The sequence below is a fragment of the Equus caballus genome, chromosome 2 (assembly GCF_041296265.1).
Source record: "Equus caballus isolate H_3958 breed thoroughbred chromosome 2, TB-T2T, whole genome shotgun sequence".
NCBI classification, from domain to species: Eukaryota; Metazoa; Chordata; class Mammalia; order Perissodactyla; family Equidae; genus Equus; species Equus caballus.
In genome coordinates this window covers 18,904,817-18,924,036 of record NC_091685.1, presented here as the reverse complement: position 1 = coordinate 18,924,036, position 19,220 = coordinate 18,904,817, and the positions used below count along the sequence as shown (strand labels likewise).

The window sequence follows — 19,220 nt, the reverse complement described above, 5'->3', positions numbered from 1 at the left end:
ATTTTGAACTTGCCAAGCCTCCCTCCACAACTGCATGAGCCAATTCCTTAAAATCAATCAATCTCTCTCTCTCGATATATATTTGCATGTGTAGATAGATAATGTGTGTGTGTGTGTGTGTGTGTGTATGAGTGCATGTGTCTGTGGACACATCCTATTGGTTCTGTTTCTCTAAAGAATCCTGACTAATACAGTCCCTGATAAGGAAGTTGAGGCATCAGTGGGAATTAAGAGGATTACAGTAGGGACTTCCTAATGCCCCTGAAGTCACACCCCACAGGTAGCCATCCTCTGCCAATTCCTTTATGAGACACCACGGTGTAGGGGGAAAGTAGGTATGACGTGGCTCAGGAAAAGCCCAGTCCCGGCCCAATCACTCAGTATGTGACCTTGGGCAGATGATGCCACCTCTCTGGACCTTTCACTCTTTTCTGGAAAACAAGAGGGCTGACTAGATGAGAGTCTTTAGCTTTAGCTCACTGTGCACTGCCCATAGTAGACATCGTTAGAGGATCTCATTTTTTTCCTCCTAAAATTTGGAGTCAGCCCATAACTCTTCTAAACATGTGTCTCCAGACAGACGTTATCAATCAATCAAAGTTGGTTCACAAGATCAGATGAATTTGAAACCCCAAGATTATTGGTTTCTAAATCCCCCCCATCCCCCACCCCCCGACCGCAACTAAAATGAAACGAAGACCCTTAAGTTGCAGTCTGCTGGGCAGGGGTTTTGTTTGAAAAGTAAAACTCACCCCTTGGCAGAAAGTGACTGGGAACATAGGAAAAACCTGGGAAGAGAACTCTGGAGAGGCTGAGGTCGAGTCTGTGCGTTGTTCTTCCCACCCCCGGGCTCTCTTCTTGCATATTTTCCAGTCTCTTATCTAGATCTGATCTAAACCCCAAGTTTGCTTGCAGCTCCCAGCAGTACGTGCACTAGTGCCCGCCACCCAAGAAACTTACCTCGGCAAGGCTGATGGAGATGATGAACACAGGGGGTGGGAGGCAGTTAGCTCTCTCTAAGTACGTTCTTCGGGCCTTTTCAGGAAGCATCCATTTTGAGACAATCCTGTGGACCTTTTTATTTTTGAAGGGGTCTTTACCTCCCCCATCCTCTCTCATCTTCTCTTCCTCCAGCTCTTCTTTCATGGCTCTATCCATATTTAGATTCATATCCTCCATTTCCAAATCATGAGCAGCAGCCATTGTCCTGGGTCCTATCTCCACCTGAAAGGTACATGAATGTCAGGGAAAAACAGATGGCCCTGTAGTCTTCAGGCCATGGCTCTTTCCTGGGCTCTCTGGCTCAACCATTGGTTTCCAAGGTGTTTGCTGTGCATTAACAGAAGGCAACTGGTGCTCTAATACTCATAATATCCATAATTCATCACCAGTGTGTAATTGTAACAAAGTACTAGGGTCTCTTCAAATGAAAGAGAGGGCTCCCAGGGGTCACTTCTAGTTTCATCTCCTGCCACCAGCCAAGGGAAAGGACTGGAGTCTTGGAATGGCAACACCACCTCATATACCCCTTCCTTCCCCTCTGCTACTGACTTTCAAGTCAACCATCAGTGAAAGACATGACTTTGCCCTGAGGTGATGCATCTCAGAGCCCAAACTATGCACACTGCGTAACTGAACTCTGTTTCATCTAGTTTAAGTAAGCGGTCTCCTTTCCCTTTTTAGTTTCATCTTGTTTCTACTCCCAGGTCTCTGGTTTCTGATTCAGAATCAAAAATCATTTATTGGGCATCTACTGTTTATCAGGCACTAGGCTGGGGACTGTCACATCTATTGACTCATTGGACTCCAACAACGCCAAGAGGTAGGGGTTTGTAGCCCCATTTATAAAGCACTGAGCTTCTCACCCCTCACCTCCCAAAAAAACCACATCACTTCCTTAAGATTCAAACCTACATCTTTCTTTCTAAATTATCAGTATCCTTTCTGAAATATCACCACTGGCCATTCTGCAGCACACTTGAATTAAGAAGGCCATTCCTTGATGGTTCTCCAGGTACAGTTTCAACACCCTAAAACACACCTTCCCAACAACTCTCTGACACCCGAAATTCTTGGCTGAGTTCCTACTAATTTCCACACCCAGTATTCCCTCGAACTCAATCTTCAACATTCAACCATTCAACCATTCAACCATCAATATCTATTGACAGATAGCAGTTGATATCTATTGATACCTACTACGTGTCAGGCCACCATCCTTATCACAAAATGTTTCCAGTGTAATGCATGAGACAGGGGTTAATAAAAATTACACAAATAATTATACAGTAATTGCAGATACCAAGCAGATGCATGGGATATGGGGACAGCACGTCTATAATAATGAGGGCTGATTTAAATACTCTTTCCTCTCCCTGTGCCATGGTGCTATCTGTACTATCCTCCTTTTGGTTTGGTTCTGTTACTTTTACCCCGGCTAACCTATTTAAATCACTCTATCAAGTGTTTCTGTGATCAAAAAAAAAGGTGAGGGGCCTCAAATATATTAAGAGAAAAAGTACTGCAAAATAGTACATAGAGTACAATCCAACTTTTGTAAAAAGTAATGTACTAACACACAGGAAAAAAATATGAGAATTAACCATGATTATATCCACATGGTGGGATTTCATTAGACTTTTGCTCTCTATGAGAGAGTGGGTCCACGTTTTGTGGAGCCTGAAGCTTAAACAATTTGGGGAGTTTTCTCTGAGAAAAAATATATAAAATTAAAACTACAAAATAAAAAAATTACAAAAGGAGATACAAGACCTTGGAAGGTCGTGTGAGTAAGAGGCCTGAAGCTTAAGCTTTGTTAGTTTCATGAGAAATTCACCTCTGTGTTTATATTCGATTTTTTAAAAGTATGTATTACTATTTTAATTTTAAAAACCAAAGAAAGTCGTATCTATGAGACATTTTCTTGACCCTGAAGTCTCAACCACTGTGTTATTTCTCCCCTCCCTTTTGTGGCCCAGTGTCTTGAAGGAGGGGTTTGTACCCACTAACCATCTTGTCATCTGCATCCCCCAATGAAACTGCTCCCATGAGTTATGTCCTTCAAACAAGTCCACTTCAGCAGTGGTGCAAGAGTCCTAATGATATACATAGAGCATCCTTGGCATTTCAAAGCACATCCCTATGCAAAATCTCATGCACCCCTAGAAGAATCTGTGAAAGTAAAGAGAGGACAAGCAGTATGTTCCCAGTTCTCCTTGTCTTTGACCCTCCTGACAGACCTCCCTATTGAAATCCCTTCATCCCCATCTCAGCCCCTTCATCTCAACCATATTCCATTCACTGACTTCCTTCTCCCACTCCCCAGCCACAGGCATCCTTTCTGCACGCTTCAACAACAAGGCTCTCATCCTACAAATGGACTTCTCTAACTTGATGAAGACAGGCATAATGTCAGAGTCACTAGAGGACAGGAGCACAAGCTTTGATGCCAGACAAACCTGGGGAATGGCCATGTCTTATTCTTCTTGGCAGCCCCAATCAATAGCCCTGGGCCTGGCACCATGAGCCTAGAATGGTGGGCACCAGGGGCTGGCAGGGGAGGGGAATGGGGAGTTATCTGTTTAATGGGTACAGAGTTTTAGTTTGGGAAGATGAAAAAGTTCTGGAGATGGATAGTGGTGATGGTTGCACAACAATGTAAACCTAGTTAAGGCCGCTGAACTGTACACTTGAAAATGGTTAAAACGATAAATTTTATGTTACATATATTTTACTACCCTTACACAAAAAAAATAAGCAATAATACTAAACTTTCAAGGTCATCGTGAAGGCTGAATAGAATATAGTGTTTGTCACTTAATAATTATGCTTAATAAGTGGTATGATGCTACTGATATTTTCAGCTTAGCCTAATGTATCCAGACTTCCTAAATAGCCCAAAATAAAGTTTTTCATTGTAATTTTTTTTTAAACCATAAGCCATGGAGCCAAATGACTGAGATTAAAACACAGCTCTACCACATATCAGCTGGAAGTAACCTTAGATAGGTCACTTAAATTCTCTGAGCCTCAAATTACATTTTTTGAAAATTGGGGTAAAATACACTTAATCTGTTTTATCTGTTGAAGGACATCTGGATTGTTTCCACATTTTGGCTACTGTGAATAGAGCTCCTGTGAACATCCCTGTACAAGTTTTGTTTGAACACGTGTTTTCACTTCTTTTGGGGTATATTCCTAGGAGCAGAATTGCTGGGTCATGTGCTAATCTTGTGTTTAACTTACTGGGAAACCCTCAGACTCCATCTTAAAGTGGGAATGATAATAGCGCTTACCTCAGCAGTGTTGGGAAGAACATTTGAGATAATGCCTGTAAAGCATTTAGGGTAGTATCTGGCATGGAGGAAACACTCCGTAGTTGTTAGCTATCATTGGCTATGGAAGGATGGGTGGGTGTGTGGATGGATGGATCGATGGAAGGGATTACTGATCAGATTGGTGACAATGAAAAAGACTGATCCATACTTATGAGGCTATGTGGAAATGAGCGCAATTTATGAGGTGTAAATTGGTGAAGCCTTTTTGGAAGGCAATTGCGCAGCATCTATAAAAGATGAAGGGCATATACCTTTCCACAGAACCATCCTACTCCTAGAAATCTATCCTACAAATGCATTCAAGCAAATACACAAAGCCGTATTTCAAGGACGTCCGGTGCAGAACTATTCATGGTGGTGAAAAATTACAAAGGATGTAAATAGGCTTCACTAGGGTCATTGCATTTTCCGACAGTTCTAATTCTTAGGTAGTTCTTCCTTACACTGGGCTGAAAACTGCTCACCCGCACTTCTGCTCCTGGGTCCAAGGTTTCCCTCCCTGTGGCCTCACAAAGCAAGTCTATCCTAAGGTCATTAATTTTGTCCTGGCATTGGTGTGGCTTGTATACTCCATGGGTTCTATAGGTCAAAGCTGGGATAGAGTCCCTGGAAACACACTTTAGATTACCAGAATTTTGGGAGGCCCAACTGAATGTAGCAGGAGTCTCAAAGCAAGTCAGCAATGATTACAACACATTATAGTCCCACAGAGATATAAAAGGATACACAACTATCAAATTATTTACTTGGTCACTCTCATCACAATATTACTCATTGAGTGGAATTATTATTTTTTATTTTTGAGGAAGATTAGCCTGAGCTAACATCTGCTGCCAATCCCTCTCTCTCTCTCTCTCTCTTTTTTTTTTTTTTTTTTTTGCTGAGGAAGACTGGCCCTGAGCACACATCTGTGCCCATCTTCCTCTACTTTATATGTGGGACACCTGCCACAGTATGACTTGATAAGGGGTGTGTAAGTCCACACCTAGGATCTGAACCCATGAACCCCAGGCCACTGAAGCGGAGCGTGCAAACTTAACCGCTGTGCCACTGGGCCAGCCCTTGAGTGGAATTATTTACTGCACTGACTGTGCTTTCTTACTCACTAAGCAAAGATCATGCAGGTTTCTCGAGCCTTCTTGAATGTTGGCTTTGATGTTATGCCTCACCTCCTACCTCTTATCTGCAGCAAGTGGCTGCCAACTCTTTGTTGAAACCACACACACACAGACCAAAACTGGGTTGCACGGCTGTGAAATGTTCTCATCCTACCGGTAGGGAACAACTGAGGTAGCTTGTTAAAAAGAATGTTGGAGAAGTAGAAAAGACGCATAGCCTTAAACATGGAGATGTCCCCCTGCACACCAAGACCCAAAGTCCTTCCCTTCGTGGTTGGCAAGTATTCTTAAGAGGAGAAGTAGAAAGAACTTGCCTACCTCCCGATCTTATCTGGTATAAGCATTGCTCATGTTATGAGTCACGGGGCCAGTGTGTCGGCCAAGGATTGGAAAGGGCAGAGCTGTACTCATTTACCCAGAACAGCCACTTGCCTTTTAAAAAAATTTTGTATAAAAAGAGATTTCCCTAAGGAGATTTACACAAAAGACCCTTGGCACTAGCAAGGGATTTTCCCAAGGACCTTCCTGGTGCCCTAATTCACTATATACCACATAGCCTTTCCCAAAATTAGGTTATAAATTACAGCCAGAAAATTTTAAGAGATTCCATTTCAGACCCTAAATGATTCTATAAATGCAGAAGTAAAGTTATTTATAAAATTCGTGTGAGGAGTACTAACCATGTTCAACACTTCGTGCCCAAGTTTCCAAAGAAGAAACGAAAAAGAAAACTTGGTTAGTTAGTTCTCCCTCTGTTCATCTTTTAGTGAAGTTTAATCTCTCTCTTAAAGATCAGTTTCTGCACTGGCTGAAGCACTCATTAAAACAACTTCCCAAAGCTCTTTTCCTTGTATTTCTGTGATACACATGGTGGATCTCTTGATATCAAGATCCTAGACACCACTGAACTTGACATTCCATGCCAATTTATCCGAAACTTCTATTTGTGGCAAAAAAAAAAAAAAAGTCACTTTCTTAGACTTCTTCTTCCCTTTCTTTTCATCTCTATCACTGGCATTATCAAGGGATTTATTTGTATGAGTCTTTTCTACTCCTGCAACAGGATAAAAGGTTTTAGTCACCGTGTGCACGTTACACAAAGGCTTAAACTAGTAGCGAATAGTGAAGTCACATCAGATGTCAAGGTGGACCGGTGGGCCTGGCTGGCTGACTAGTAAATGACTGGTGCAGGCAAAACCGGTCACTCAACTCACGTTCGTTCACAATGGGCCTTTGAGGGTAGCTAAGGAAACACAAAAACTGTGAGTGTTGAATCTGCGAATGTCAAAGACTTCCAGTGTATTCTTTTGCTAACACGTAGTGACCACGTCAGTTTTCTTGGGGAATTTCTCAGCTCGTGAGTCTTGGTGGGCAGCAGGCACCACTTACCACCACAGAAGGTAAAAATGCCCAATCTTCACGTTTCCAGGTCCCCAGGCGGCAGCGAGGGCTCAGGTCTGTGCACTAGACTTGACCAGTCAGCTGCATTTGCTTAGGATTTTTGAGGCTGGAGCTGGGGATGGGAAAAATTCTTCATAAGCTGTGCACTGTAAAGCTGCAGTGTAACCTCGGGCCCTCCAGGACCAGTTCAACCCACCCCATCTCTCTTTTTTTTAAAAAAAAAGATTGGCACTGAGCTAACATCTGTTACCAATCTTTTTTTTCTTCTTCTTCTTCTTCTTCTCCCCAAAGCCCCCCAGTACACAGTTGTATATTCTAGTCATAGGGCCTTCTGTTGTGCCGTGTGGGACACCACCTCAGCATGGCCTGATGAGCAGTGGCATATCCACGCCCAGGATCCGAACCTGCAAAACCCCAGGCTGCTGAAGCGGAGCGCATGAACTTAACCACTCCACCACGGGGCCAGCCCTGACTCCATCTCTTATGAACAGAGTGATTAGGAATTCTCTTTCAGGGGCTGGCACAATGGTGCAATGGTTAAGTTCGTGCATTCCACTTTGGCAGCCCAGGATTCGACAGTTCAGATCCTGGGAACAGACCTACACACCACTTATCAAGCCATACTGTGGCAGGCATCCCACATATAAAGTAGAGGAAGATGGGCACGGATGTTAGCTCAGGGCTAGTCTTCCTGAAAAAAAAAGAAAAAAGAATTCTCTTTCAGAAAATGTGCAGAGTCACGTAGCCAGAGCACGTGCAGAAGAAGAAATCTTAACCTGAAATGATCTGGAACCAAAGGATCGGGACATGACTGGAACTTGAATGTGGCACACTTATTAGAAGCGAGAGGTCCCCCATTCAGGAAGATCCAGTGTTAGAATCCCTTCCCCATCTCATCACGAATGTTTAGAACCCCATCACAAAAGTTTAGAACCTCATCACAAATGTTGAAAACCTTACCCTAAATGCTTGAAGCCCACCGATCAAAACACGTCCCTCCAGCACTTCTGCGTGCCAGCCAGCTCTCCCTAACCTCTTAAATTTTGCCGCAAATCCTGAATGAGGGAGATAGATCTGCGGGCATACAGCCACTGCCTCCCTACAGATGGATCTCCCAGAATAAAGCTCATCTCTTTTCCCAAAGGCCGATGCTGCAATTACTTGGCCGTTGATGCACGTCAGGCAAGAGAACCCCAGTTTTGTGCAGTCACAGCAGCAGCAGTATCTGGTGTCCAGCCTTGCCATTGGGGTCAGTGTGGCATCCGGCATCCAGTGCCAGCTGTATCTTTGACACAGGCTGCAGCAGCAAGCATGCAACAGCAGCAGTGGGACTGTCTTCACCTCCCTGGCTCTGTGATGTGATTTTGGGGTAGTTCTAGGTGCCTGGGCCCCCTTTGTTTCTGCTTATTTCCCAAACTTTGTTTCTGCAGCCTTCTAGTGATTTTGTGACCTACCTGTGATACTGTGATATACTAAGAAATGTATATTTGCTCTCCATTTCCTGGCACAGAGCTCCTAAAACCTTTGGAATTTCCTGAATGATAGGGGTGAGAGAAACACCTTTTGTTATTTATAATAAGCCCCTTCCAACCATACCAGAGCTTATGCTAATGAAGTGACCTTGGGAGGACCGGTGCTAGTGGGGGGGAGGGGGGGAAGGGGGAGAGTAATCATGTGATTAGAGGGTTGGAACTTTCAGCCCCCACCTCTGAGAAGAGGTGAAGGGTTAGAGATTGAGTTTAATCACCAAAGGTCAATAATTGAATCAATCATGCATACGTAATGGAGCCTTCATAAAAACACTAAACAAAGGAGTTTGGAGCTTCCAAGTTGATGAGCACATCAAGGTGCTGCAAGAGTGAGGCACCCAGAGAGGGCGTGGAAGCTCTGCATCCCTTCCCACATACCTTGCCCTATGCATCTCTTCCATTTGGCTGTTCCTGAATTGTATCCTTTCTAATAAACTGATAATAGTAAGTAAAGCCATCTCCTGAGTTCTGTGAGCTGTTCTAGCAAATTACTGAACCCGAGGAGGTGGTCGTAGAATCCCCCAATTTATATCCAGTCAGTCAAAAGTACTGGAAGCCCAGCCTTGCAGTTGGTATCTGAAGTAGGGAGCAGTCTTGGGGGACTTAGCCTTGAACCTGTGGGGTAGTTAGTGTCAGAATTGCATGGTGAGGAAAACCCGCACATTCGGTGTCAGGAGTGTGAAAGGAGTAGAGAAATAGTTTTTCTTTTACTACCCAATGTGCTTTCACTAAAATTCATTTACTACGGTAGTCGGCCAGAATCAGCTTCGTCCTCTTGCAACCAAGAACTTGACTAATATACCTGAATAGCCAAGAAACTCTTCTCCACTCTATCTGGGGTCTTCCTGTTGCAAGGAATACTCGTTTCTTGTTAGGTATTTGGGAGACATTGTGTGAGGAGAGCACAGAACCAAGAGACCTGTTTTCTGGTCCAGGCTCTGCCACTTCTTGGCTACGTGACGCGGAGCAAGTCCCTTCCCGGTTCCAGCCACAGTTCTCTCACCTGCACAGTGAACAGTCTGCACTAGACCAGTAGCTCCCGAAACAGGCTATGCCTCAGCATCCCATCAGGCGTCTGGTTTCCAGCATTGGTCTTCATCCAGATTCCCGGGCTCCAGTCCTGAAGAAACTAAGTTAATAGATTTAGCAGATTTCTGACAAGTATAGCAGTGAAGTGGATGCATCAGCATCGTTGAGAACCACAAACTCAGGATCTGCGAGGTCCACTCCGTCTCACATGCTCTGACCCTCTGATGGAGGGCAGAGACAGTTTTATTGCTGTATTCCTTGTGCCCCGTAAGCTCCTGCCGCACAGGAGGTGGTCAGAAAATACTTGTATCTGAGTAAAGGATAAACAAACTCTATGCAACTTTTCTGTAAATCTACAATTATTCCAAAGTAACAAGTTTATTTGAAAGAATACTGGAAGGAAGGAGGGAAGGAGGAATTCTCTCCACATCACATTAACTGAGTCTTGTATCATTTTATACTGCAAAGCACCTCCCACCGCCCCTTTCCTCTGCACACCGCCCCCATTATCATCCCGCCATCGCTGAGCTGTCAGAGGAGACCTGCAGAGCCACCATGCTCGAATGGCTACAAAAGGGCTCGTCACCTATCTTTGAGGAACACCACTCCTTGTGCTCAGCACTGTGAAGACGCGAGTTCTGCTCCCAGAATCCACACTTCATTTCACTAGGGTTCAGTTTCCTCAGCTGTAAAATAGAGCCCCTCTCTCCCCTCAGTATCTTAGAGAATTATTGTAATTGAAATAATAAAAGTTGTCATAATAGTGAGCATGTCCTGTGTGCCAGGTTCTATGCTAAACACTTTATGAGCATTCTCTTCATTAATTTTCACAACAACCTTGTAAGGCAGGATAATAACATCCCCACTTTACGGATAAGGAAACTCAGGCTTCAGGAGTAACTTGATCAAGGTCACACTGCCAGTGAGGGAAGGGCTGAGAGAGGAGCCCAGGGCGCCTGACTTCAAAGACCCCACATGTTCGTTTGCCTGTGATTTCTAGGTCAAGTGTTAAAGAAGTGTACATCTTCATTTTGATTATTTTCATGCCATCTTCCCCTCTGCCCTAATCTCCCTCGTCTTTGTCCAGCTCCCCAGACAGACCCACACTAGACCCTGGGAGTTCCCAGATGAGAGCTATAGAAGAATTGGCAGGTCACCAGCCCTGAAAATGGGGCTGGGAATCCCCGCCACTCCCACTGCTGCCACAGGAAGTCAAGATGGAGACAGGCATCCAGGAAAGGAAAAGAATTTGCCTCTCTGAGAACCCGAAGGACTAAGTCAGGCTCACCTTCCCTTCGTCACCTTACCCAGGAGAGCACTGCCAAGGCCACCAATCTTAGGACAACTCCTCATTGGCAGAAGAGACGTTCGATCATTAGCTCGTGCTGCTTTCCTAGCTGCATTCAGACAAGTAGATTTTAAATATCTGAATTGTTTTTTCATACAGCTGGCCCCACCCATTCATCGGTACCAGGCGGGCCCTTGCAGAGGCTGAGTCCAGCCTTGATGTGGCCGGGCAGCCCAGGAAGCTGGGCAGCAGGCTGTGCTGGGTGTACCCAATTGCTGCCCAGTTAGGCCTGGTGGGGAGGCTTTTGGTGGCATTGCCAGGCAACGTGGGTAACTGGAGAGGCCACAGACTGGGCTCCTGGGCCACAGAGATTAACAGCCTCCTCATCGCACTGCAAGCCATCATCATGCCCGGCTCCAGGGGCCTGCAGCAGTCTCTCTGTGGTTGTAGCCTGAAAGACTGCTTTTTTAGCTACAGAAATTAAGAACTGCTTTTCGATATTATGGGTTCGTGGTTGTGGTTGTTTTCTCTTTGCTACATCTCTGAGGATTCACATGGAATAAATACACAAAAGATTTAAAAACAAAAAATGCCTTCACAAACCCCCCTTTTCCAAAAGTTTCCCTTCTTCCTGAAGCAAAGCACACTTGCCCTCAATGGTGAAGGCCGCTCGGGCAGAGCCAGGCTGCCTCCGGAGGTCTCTGCATGCCCACTGCGTGTGGAAAGCTACTCCCCTGCAACCCCACAACTGTGGCTGTGGTTCAGGGTGGGGAACCAGGGCCTTGGCCGCGTGCAAGGCCTCTCAGCAGAGTCATTCCTTGTGTCTCTCTCATTCAAAGAGAGTCATGATACCTCCCCTTCCCAGTTTATAGAACCACTTTCACTTGCATACTTTCAATGGATCCTCCCAGATGCCCTGCCAAGAAGTCTTTTTTTTTTTTTTTTTTTTTTGAGGAAGATTAGCCCTGAGCTAACATTTGCTGCCAATCCTCCTCTTTTCGCTGAGGAAGACTGGCCTTGAGCTAACATCCGTGCCCATCTTCCTCTACTTTATATGTGGGACGCCTGCCACAGCATGGCTTGCCAAGCAGTGCCATGTCTGCACCTGGGATCCGAACCAGTGAACCCTGGGCCACGGAAGCAGAACATGTGCACTTAACCGCTGCACCACTGGGCCAGCCCTAGAAGTGATTATTATTAATCCCATTTTACAGATGAACAACTAAGGCAAAAAGAGACACCTGTGATTACATACTTACTCACTGCAAAGCTGAGGCACACTTTTTCTGAGGCCAGATCTTGGGCCTCTCTACTATGCCACGCCGGTTCCCCACAGAGCTAGTTAAGATACTACATACAGCTTTGTATCCCAATGTAATATGAATAACAGTAATAATAACACACACTGGTGTGGAGGCACAAGAACTTCATCCTGTATCTCACACTATCCTCAATACGTCATCTATTGACCGTGGTCAGGCTTTCACAGCTGCCTCATGTACCCTGAGGAATAGAGCCTGGCAGAATTCCCAAAGACAGACACACTATTAACTAGGTCAATAGACCGAGCATACCAGAGCACAGGGCTGAAGGAAACCCTGACCCCCTTAACACAAGGCGTTGGCTCTATCTGATGGCATTATGATGCCACTCCAGTCCCTTAAGCAAGCAGGCAGAATCATTGCTTTCATTAGATATTTGTAGGTATTTTCCAAAAAGGCTTTACTGCCTCACCTACAATGTTTCTTAAATAGTGGTCAGTTGATAATGACCAACTGTGCCCGTTTGCAGGGAACTGGAGATTTCTTGGAATGTGGGACTTGGGGTTCTAAAATCAGGACAGTCTTGGGCAAACCGAGGACAGCTGGTGGCCGTATCATAGGCCACCTAGGTCAGGATTATCTGGGGGAAGTTAGGTGAAGACGGCTGGTTCTGACTCTAGTCAGCGGTTCTAAACCTTGGCTATGTACCAGAATTGTCTGAGGAGATTGTAAAAAAGTGCTGATGTCTGAGCTTTTTAAAGTGCAGCTAAGATGGAAAACTCCTGCCCTGGACAGCTAGATTCAGGGGGTCTGGGCGCGGGTCTTGCCCAGGAATCGGCATGCCTTTTTTTTTTTTTTTAAAGATTGGCCCCTAGGCTAACAACTGTTACCATCTTCCTTTTTTTTTTTTTTTTAAGGATTGGCACCTGGGCTAACAACTGTTGCCAATCTTTTTTTTTATTATTTTTTTCTGCTTTATTTCTCAAACCCCCCTGATACATAGTTGTATATCTTAGTTGCAGGTCCTTCTAGTTGTGGGATGTGGGACACCGCCTCAACGTGGCCTGACGAGCGGTGCCATGTCCACGCCCAGGATCCGAACTCTGGGCCACCGCAGCAGAGCGCGCGAATTTAATCACTCGGCCACAGAGCCGGCCCCCTGCATGCCTTTTTAACAGCTCCCCAAGGGATCCTTATGTACAAGATTGTTTGACAACCAATAAATTCTTACGGGACGTGGGCATTCATTGGAAAAGCATTCTCTGAATGCCTTGTATATGTTAGGCTCTGGAAACACAAGGAAAAAACAAAAATGCAACTACCTCCTGTCTCCAGGCCGTCCCTGTTCAATGGGGAATGAAGACCTATAAATTGTTCCAGCACAGTATACTGTGATTTAGATTAAAAAGTGGGTCAGCATCATCAGAGTGGTTATGGTTATTCAGTTCCCAGAAATCTAGTGTGGTAGATTAAAAACAGAACCTATTATTTGCTGTTCCTCCCACTAAGAGGGGGGGTTTGTTTCCCCTCTCTTTGACTCTGGGCCAGCCCTGTGACTGATCTTGACCAATAATACATGGAGGAAGTAGGGCTGGGTACTTTCCAAGGCCAGGCCTTAAGAAACGTGCAATCTCCACTTTTGTTCTTCTTGGAACGCTCCCTCTATGAAGCCTGATGCTGATGCCCGTATAAGAAGGCTGAATACCCCGAGGCTACCATGCTATGAGGAAGGCTGAGCTACCCACGTGGAGAGAAGCCATGTGGAAGAGCATCAAGATGCCAGACCTACGAGTGAAGCCTGCCCGGCCCTTCCAGCCCAGCTCTTCCTCCAACTGAATACAGCCAAGTGTGACCCCAGCTGACAGATATGGAGCAGAAGAACTGCTCAGCTGAACTCTGCCCAAACTCCAGACCCACAGAATGATGACAAAATAAAGTGTTGTGTTAAGCTACTAAGCTTTGGGGTGATTTCTTACACAGCAATATCTACCAACACACCTCCTCAGATCTAGAAGACAGAATGACATCCCATACCATTCTGCCTTCTTATTAGCATTATCTATCTTCATGTTCCTCCATGGAGTAGATCGCAGATGGAGCGCCTGAAATAGACTCCCAATTAGTCTCCATCTCTGTTTCCACTCCTGCCCCCTCCAAAACAAGACACAACACAACCATAAATCAGAGTATATCAGCTCTCTGCTTAAAATCCTTTAATGGTTTCCCATTGTCTTTGAGATAATACAGGAGCCTTACCGTGGCTGATAAGCTCCTGCATGACCTAGCTCCTGCATTCTTTGTGGAATTCGGCTCCTACCACTCTCCCCCACATCCTTGTGCTGCAACCACAGGGCCTTCTTTCTGTCCCAGGAACACAGCAAGTTCTCTCCTGCCTCGGGTCTTTGCACGTGCTCTTCCCTCTACCTAACCCTCTCTCCTCCGCCCCTCTCCCACACACATACCCAACACATATACACAAGGCTAGCTCCTTCATAACAAAGAGCGCCTCCCTGGGAAGTCTCTCCGGACCTATCAGAGGTGGGAGCCCACCCCACATACGCATTCTCTTGTTTCTTTGCTCCCAGCATTTATCACTATCTAAAAATATCTGCTGTGTTTATTTGTTGTCTGTCTTTTTCTATTAGAATATAAGCTTCAGAAAAATACGAAATATTTGTTTTTTACTTCATCTGTAGGGGCTCAGCAAGTGTCTGCTGAATAAACCATCCTAGTAAATGAAGAAGGAAGGAGGAAGAATGGAGTAATAGAAAGAGCACTGAAATTACAGCAGTCCGAAAACTCTGGTTTTCCTCCAGTCCTGCCCCTGCTGACCTCTGGACAAGTCCCTTCACCTCACCTGATCAGGATCCTCGTCCTCACCGGGGTGCACATGGCCCGTGATGTTTGTTTGTGCCACACGCCAGAAGTCTTCATTTATTTTGCTCATGAATCTCCATAAAAATTTTGAAAAAGCTAGGACCCTCTGACACATTTTTAAGTTAATAACTACAATTATTTTTCACAAGTTAAATAGGTTCCAAGACAGAATTTTCTGGCATTGGCTTTATTAGACACACGCATTAGATACATTTTCATCCAAACCTTGGAGGTATAGATTTAGCTTGTTCAGTTTATGGAAAACGTCTACTGTATAATCCAATTGTCAAAGCCAGTCCTAACTGTCAAACAAATCAGCCAAACCAGAATCATTTTCTGTCTGTAAGAAAATCAACTTTCATTTTTAAAAATTTCTAGAAATGAGTTCATTTGCATCCCCATGACAACCAGCTCAGGTCTCAATTCTAATTTTATAATACGGAGCTAAAGAGCCACGGCACTTAGGCGCAAAGTAGAGTGCCATAATGCTTAAGAACACAAATTCTAGAGGAAAGAGGCTGGAGTTCAAATCCTGATTTTGCCACTTAATAGCCCCATGACCTTGGGCAACTTATTAAACCTCTGGGTGCCTTGGGAACCTTATCTGTAAAAGGAAGATAACAAGTATCTACTTTATAGATCTGATATGAGTTTATTACCTGTAAAACCCTTACAAGAGCAGCTGGCACATAATTAGCATTAAACAAGTATTTTTTTTTTAAATAAATACTAAGAGTCTGTTGTAAGGTACCGCCCCTTCAGTTTATTTTAGCTAATCTCTCTCTGCTTGCTATCTCCCAGGAACAAGGCATTCTCCAACTGTCCTTTTGGTTTTTATATTTCCAAGCGATGCACCACAGAAAGATTCAGAGTGGCTCTAGTAAAGCCAAGGAGAAAACAAGGAAAGCAGAGTTGAAAAGGAGACCTGAAAACAATGCAGACAAGCAGATTGCTTTTAGGAAAGAGTACCTGTGGAATTTGAGGATCTGGACACTGATTCCCTTCTAGCTCTCCACGTCCACGTACCCCTAGTTCCAGAGCCACTGGCATATCCCACACACTCCCTGGGCGCATTCAGAGTTTGGTGTAACCCCTGGTGCCCCATCTACAATTCCATCTCTTTCTCTTTTACGTAAGAAAGCACAAAGGATTGCAAGTTAGAAGACAGCGTATCCTGAACTTGCTCCAGGTTATACAAATGTAAATGATCCATACATTTCAGGACTTTTATTGGGAAGAACAGATTCGCTGTAACCCAACGTATAGATGAGGGCAGAGCGCCAGGAGATCAGGACACAGGACAGGTCAGAAGGCCCTTCATGAACCCCTAATCCTAGTCCTACAAAGGAAGGCTCCTTTCCTCAGACAAGTAGAGACCCATTGGGCCTGGGACCTTGGTGTCATCTCCTCCGCTCCCGTGCATCAGCCACACTTCTGAAATACAAATCAGATGGTGGCCTCCCTTTCCTAATCTCCAATAGTTACCCGATGCCCTGGGTATAAAATCTAAGTTCCGTAACAAGGCACATAAGGGCCTCGAGACCTGAGCCCTGCTTTGTTATCCACCCTCATTTCTTGCCATTCCTCCATACACACCCTACACTCCAGCCCCACCGAGCCCCTAGCAATTCCAGCTTCCACCCTCCATTAGGCCTTTTCATGAGCATCACCCTCTGCCAGAATATCTTCCCCCCTCAATTTGTTCTCCTGGTGACGTCCTAACACACTCTTCAAGACTCTGACCTAAACACCTTGTCTGCAAAGCCTTGTCGAGCATCTACCATGTGGATGCACTGGACACAGTGGGGAACAAAGCAGACATGATAGAGTTAAATGTCCTTCTTGCTTCCCTCAGCAACCTCAGCTCCTGTCTAGGGTCCCACTGTCTTCTTTGCATTGTCACCGTCTCCTCCACTAGGCTGTGAGCGCCCTGAGGATGTTTTATTCATGTTTGAATCCCTAGTACGGAGCTCACGAAATGCATCTATAAATGTTTGTTGGACTCATTTACTCACAAAAGATTCATCAAACATTTCTGTATCAGGAACATACTAGGTAGTGGTTATACAACTGTGAACCAACAGATGCAGTCCCCGCCCTCTTGGGACCAACTGAGCCCTTGACTGAATGAACACTGTACGAATAAGTGAATGAATTAATGAGTCAGGGAAGGCATGTGCTCCTCCCCACTTGGATGAAGCAGCCCAGAGCAGGAGACGTACAGGAAGTGAGAAACCGGTATCTAAAGAGTTGGGGGAATAATGACGGCCTTTTGTTCTTTCTGATGCAGAGAAACTTGAAAGACAGCAAGGAGTTGAACAAAGAACAGAGTCTAGGCCTGACCTGGATTTGAATTTTGGATCCATTACTTATTAGCCATGTGACCTTAGGCAAATCCCTTAGCCTGTTTGTATCTTCATTTCCTCGTCTGTAAAATGGGGATAATAAGAATATCAGATGATTCCATGAGATAATGCATTTAAAAGCCCTCAGCCTGAGGCCAGGTAGAGTTGCTTTTAGGAATTGGTGGCTCCCATCACTTGCTCAGTGGGAGTGTGCAGACTCAGAAACACAGCAGGAGAGCCTGCTGGGGACATCATCTGCCTCCAGCCCACAGTCCCGGCCCTGCTGCTGTGTTCCTACCTCCAAGCGGCAGCGGGGTCTCCCCTGTTCTGCCCCGGCCCCGGCCCGTCTTGGCCTCCCTCTTCCTGCGCCACCTCCCCTTTCACTGCCTCCCGTTTCATACGTCTGCCTAATTGCTCTCAAGGTCAGCAGTTGTCTTCTATAATTTTACAAGCCTATAGAGAGGGGCAGGTGGTAGTTAGGAGGGGTGGGGCAGGAAGGGGACCAGAGAAGAAGGGAAGAGCACAGATGTTTATTGAGGCCTTACTACGCGTCTGGCACCGGTTTGGTGCTTGACATGTGTCCTCTTCATAACAATACCATTTTACAGACGAGGAAACTGAGGCTCAGCAAGTGAACAGGAGAGGGAGGATATGACTCCAAGTCTCTCTATGACTCCAACGTAATTTTCCACTATGCCACGCTGCCCACTGGCTTATAGATGATCTTTGTGAAATAAATTTCCGTTTTCCTATTCCCAGGAAGAGAACTGTGTGTGTCTGCCTCCCAGAGAATCCAGGTACATGCTCAGACACTAATGAATAAACAAATGAATAGTAACAAAGGAATGAATGAATGAAATCTCTCAGATACTTATACCAGGAAGGAGGAAACAAATAACAGTGGGGGAGGCGCCTGGCAGGAAGAAGGGAGAGACCGTCTCCCAGCTGTGGTCTCTAGTGCCCAGCGCAGGGGCAGAGGTCGGGCAACACAGGAGGACTGGGGACTGGCTCAGTTGGAGGGAGAAAAATCTTAGGGGGGCAGGAGTGATGGGGAGGTTGCTGGGAGAATGTGATGGAGAGAAGGTCAGCGATCGACCAGGGCAGCGAAGGGGAATGGCATTAGCTGGTCCCCCACCACGTCCCTGGGGAGAAGCCAGATAGCCCTCGGACTCCTGGCCCAACATGCTGCCAACTTTTAAAATGAAAGTTGCAGGATCCCAAGCTGCCACTCCAGAAGGCTCCTCTGGAAGGGAAGTTGCCAGGGGAGCAGCCACGGTCCGCCTCCTTCCCGAAACAGCCCTGGGCCTCGGGGACTTTTTTTACCCCCCAGGGCTTCCTGCCGCCACATCCTCCGCCCCACCGAGGGACGCCCTCCACCCGCTCCCAGCTCCCGGGACGCCCTCCACCCGCTCCCAGCTCCCGCAGTTTACCTCGGGAGGCCGAGGCAGGGGTGTCCCCGTGTTCCAGGGTCCTGGGCCAAGGGACTCCCTCTGCTGCCCTGAAGCTCCCGCCCTGCCAGGCGATCCTTGGTTCCTCCCCCGAGCTCAGACTGTCCGGACAGGTTCCCAGCTGCCCAGCCCAGAGGGAGGGAGCCTGAGAAAATCCCCTCCCAGCCTTGAGAGGGCCTGGGCCGGGCCAGCCAGCCCCAGCCTCTCCTGGGTTGGCCCTGGATGAATGAGTCCTCCTCCTCCTCCTACCTGGGTCTGAGCCAGGGAGCCTGTGACAGCCTCTGTGCTCTTTGGCTGTGGTTATGTCACTGAGCTCCATGCCTTCTCCAAGTCGTACTCTCCTGCTCCATGCCTGGCTCTCCTGCCTTCCATTCACAGCTCTCTGGGGAAAGACCTCAGCAGGGTGGGCTCTATCATTCTGCGTTTGGTTTTGCTCTGGTGGGAAGCCAGGCCTGGTACTGGACACCAGGGTGAAGTGACTTGATGAACCTCTGCAGGGATATAGTCACAAGCCCTCAAACTCTCCTCTCCGACTCTGTCTACCAAACTGGTTGTACCGTGGCCCCTGGTGAAATAGGTTCCCAGT

The 19,220-nt window shown here is 46.2% G+C and overlaps 1 protein-coding gene and 1 long non-coding RNA gene across 10 annotated transcripts in view; one reads left to right on the top strand and one right to left on the bottom strand.

Annotated features, from left to right (window-relative positions):
* Nucleotides 1–14,940, top strand: part of LOC111771426 (uncharacterized) — a 63,405-nt gene extending 48,465 nt beyond the window's left edge. Inside the window, exon 3 of the long non-coding RNA XR_011436450.1 lies at nucleotides 14,661–14,940. This is a non-coding gene — a long non-coding RNA (uncharacterized lncRNA). The remainder of the gene's footprint in view (nucleotides 1–14,660) is intronic.
* Nucleotides 1–18,862, bottom strand: part of RHBDL2 (rhomboid like 2) — a 49,995-nt gene extending 31,133 nt beyond the window's left edge. For 3 of the 9 annotated variants that reach the window (XM_070260423.1, XM_023633111.2, XM_070260426.1), the window contains exons 1-4: nucleotides 10,703–10,927; nucleotides 9,389–9,514; nucleotides 6,845–6,968; nucleotides 961–1,224 (exon numbers count right to left, since the gene is read on the bottom strand). In XM_070260423.1, the coding sequence (XP_070116524.1) occupies nucleotides 961–1,203 (243 nt within the window). In that variant the 5' untranslated portion in view covers nucleotides 1,204–1,224; nucleotides 6,845–6,968; nucleotides 9,389–9,514; nucleotides 10,703–10,927. Of the gene's footprint in view, nucleotides 1–960; nucleotides 1,225–6,844; nucleotides 6,969–9,388; nucleotides 9,515–10,702; nucleotides 10,928–18,616 lie in introns of those variants that run through there. The other 6 variants (XM_070260422.1, XM_070260425.1, XM_023633106.2 and 3 more) reach the window with 5 other exon arrangements.
* Nucleotides 18,863–19,220: the final 358 nt, after the last annotated feature.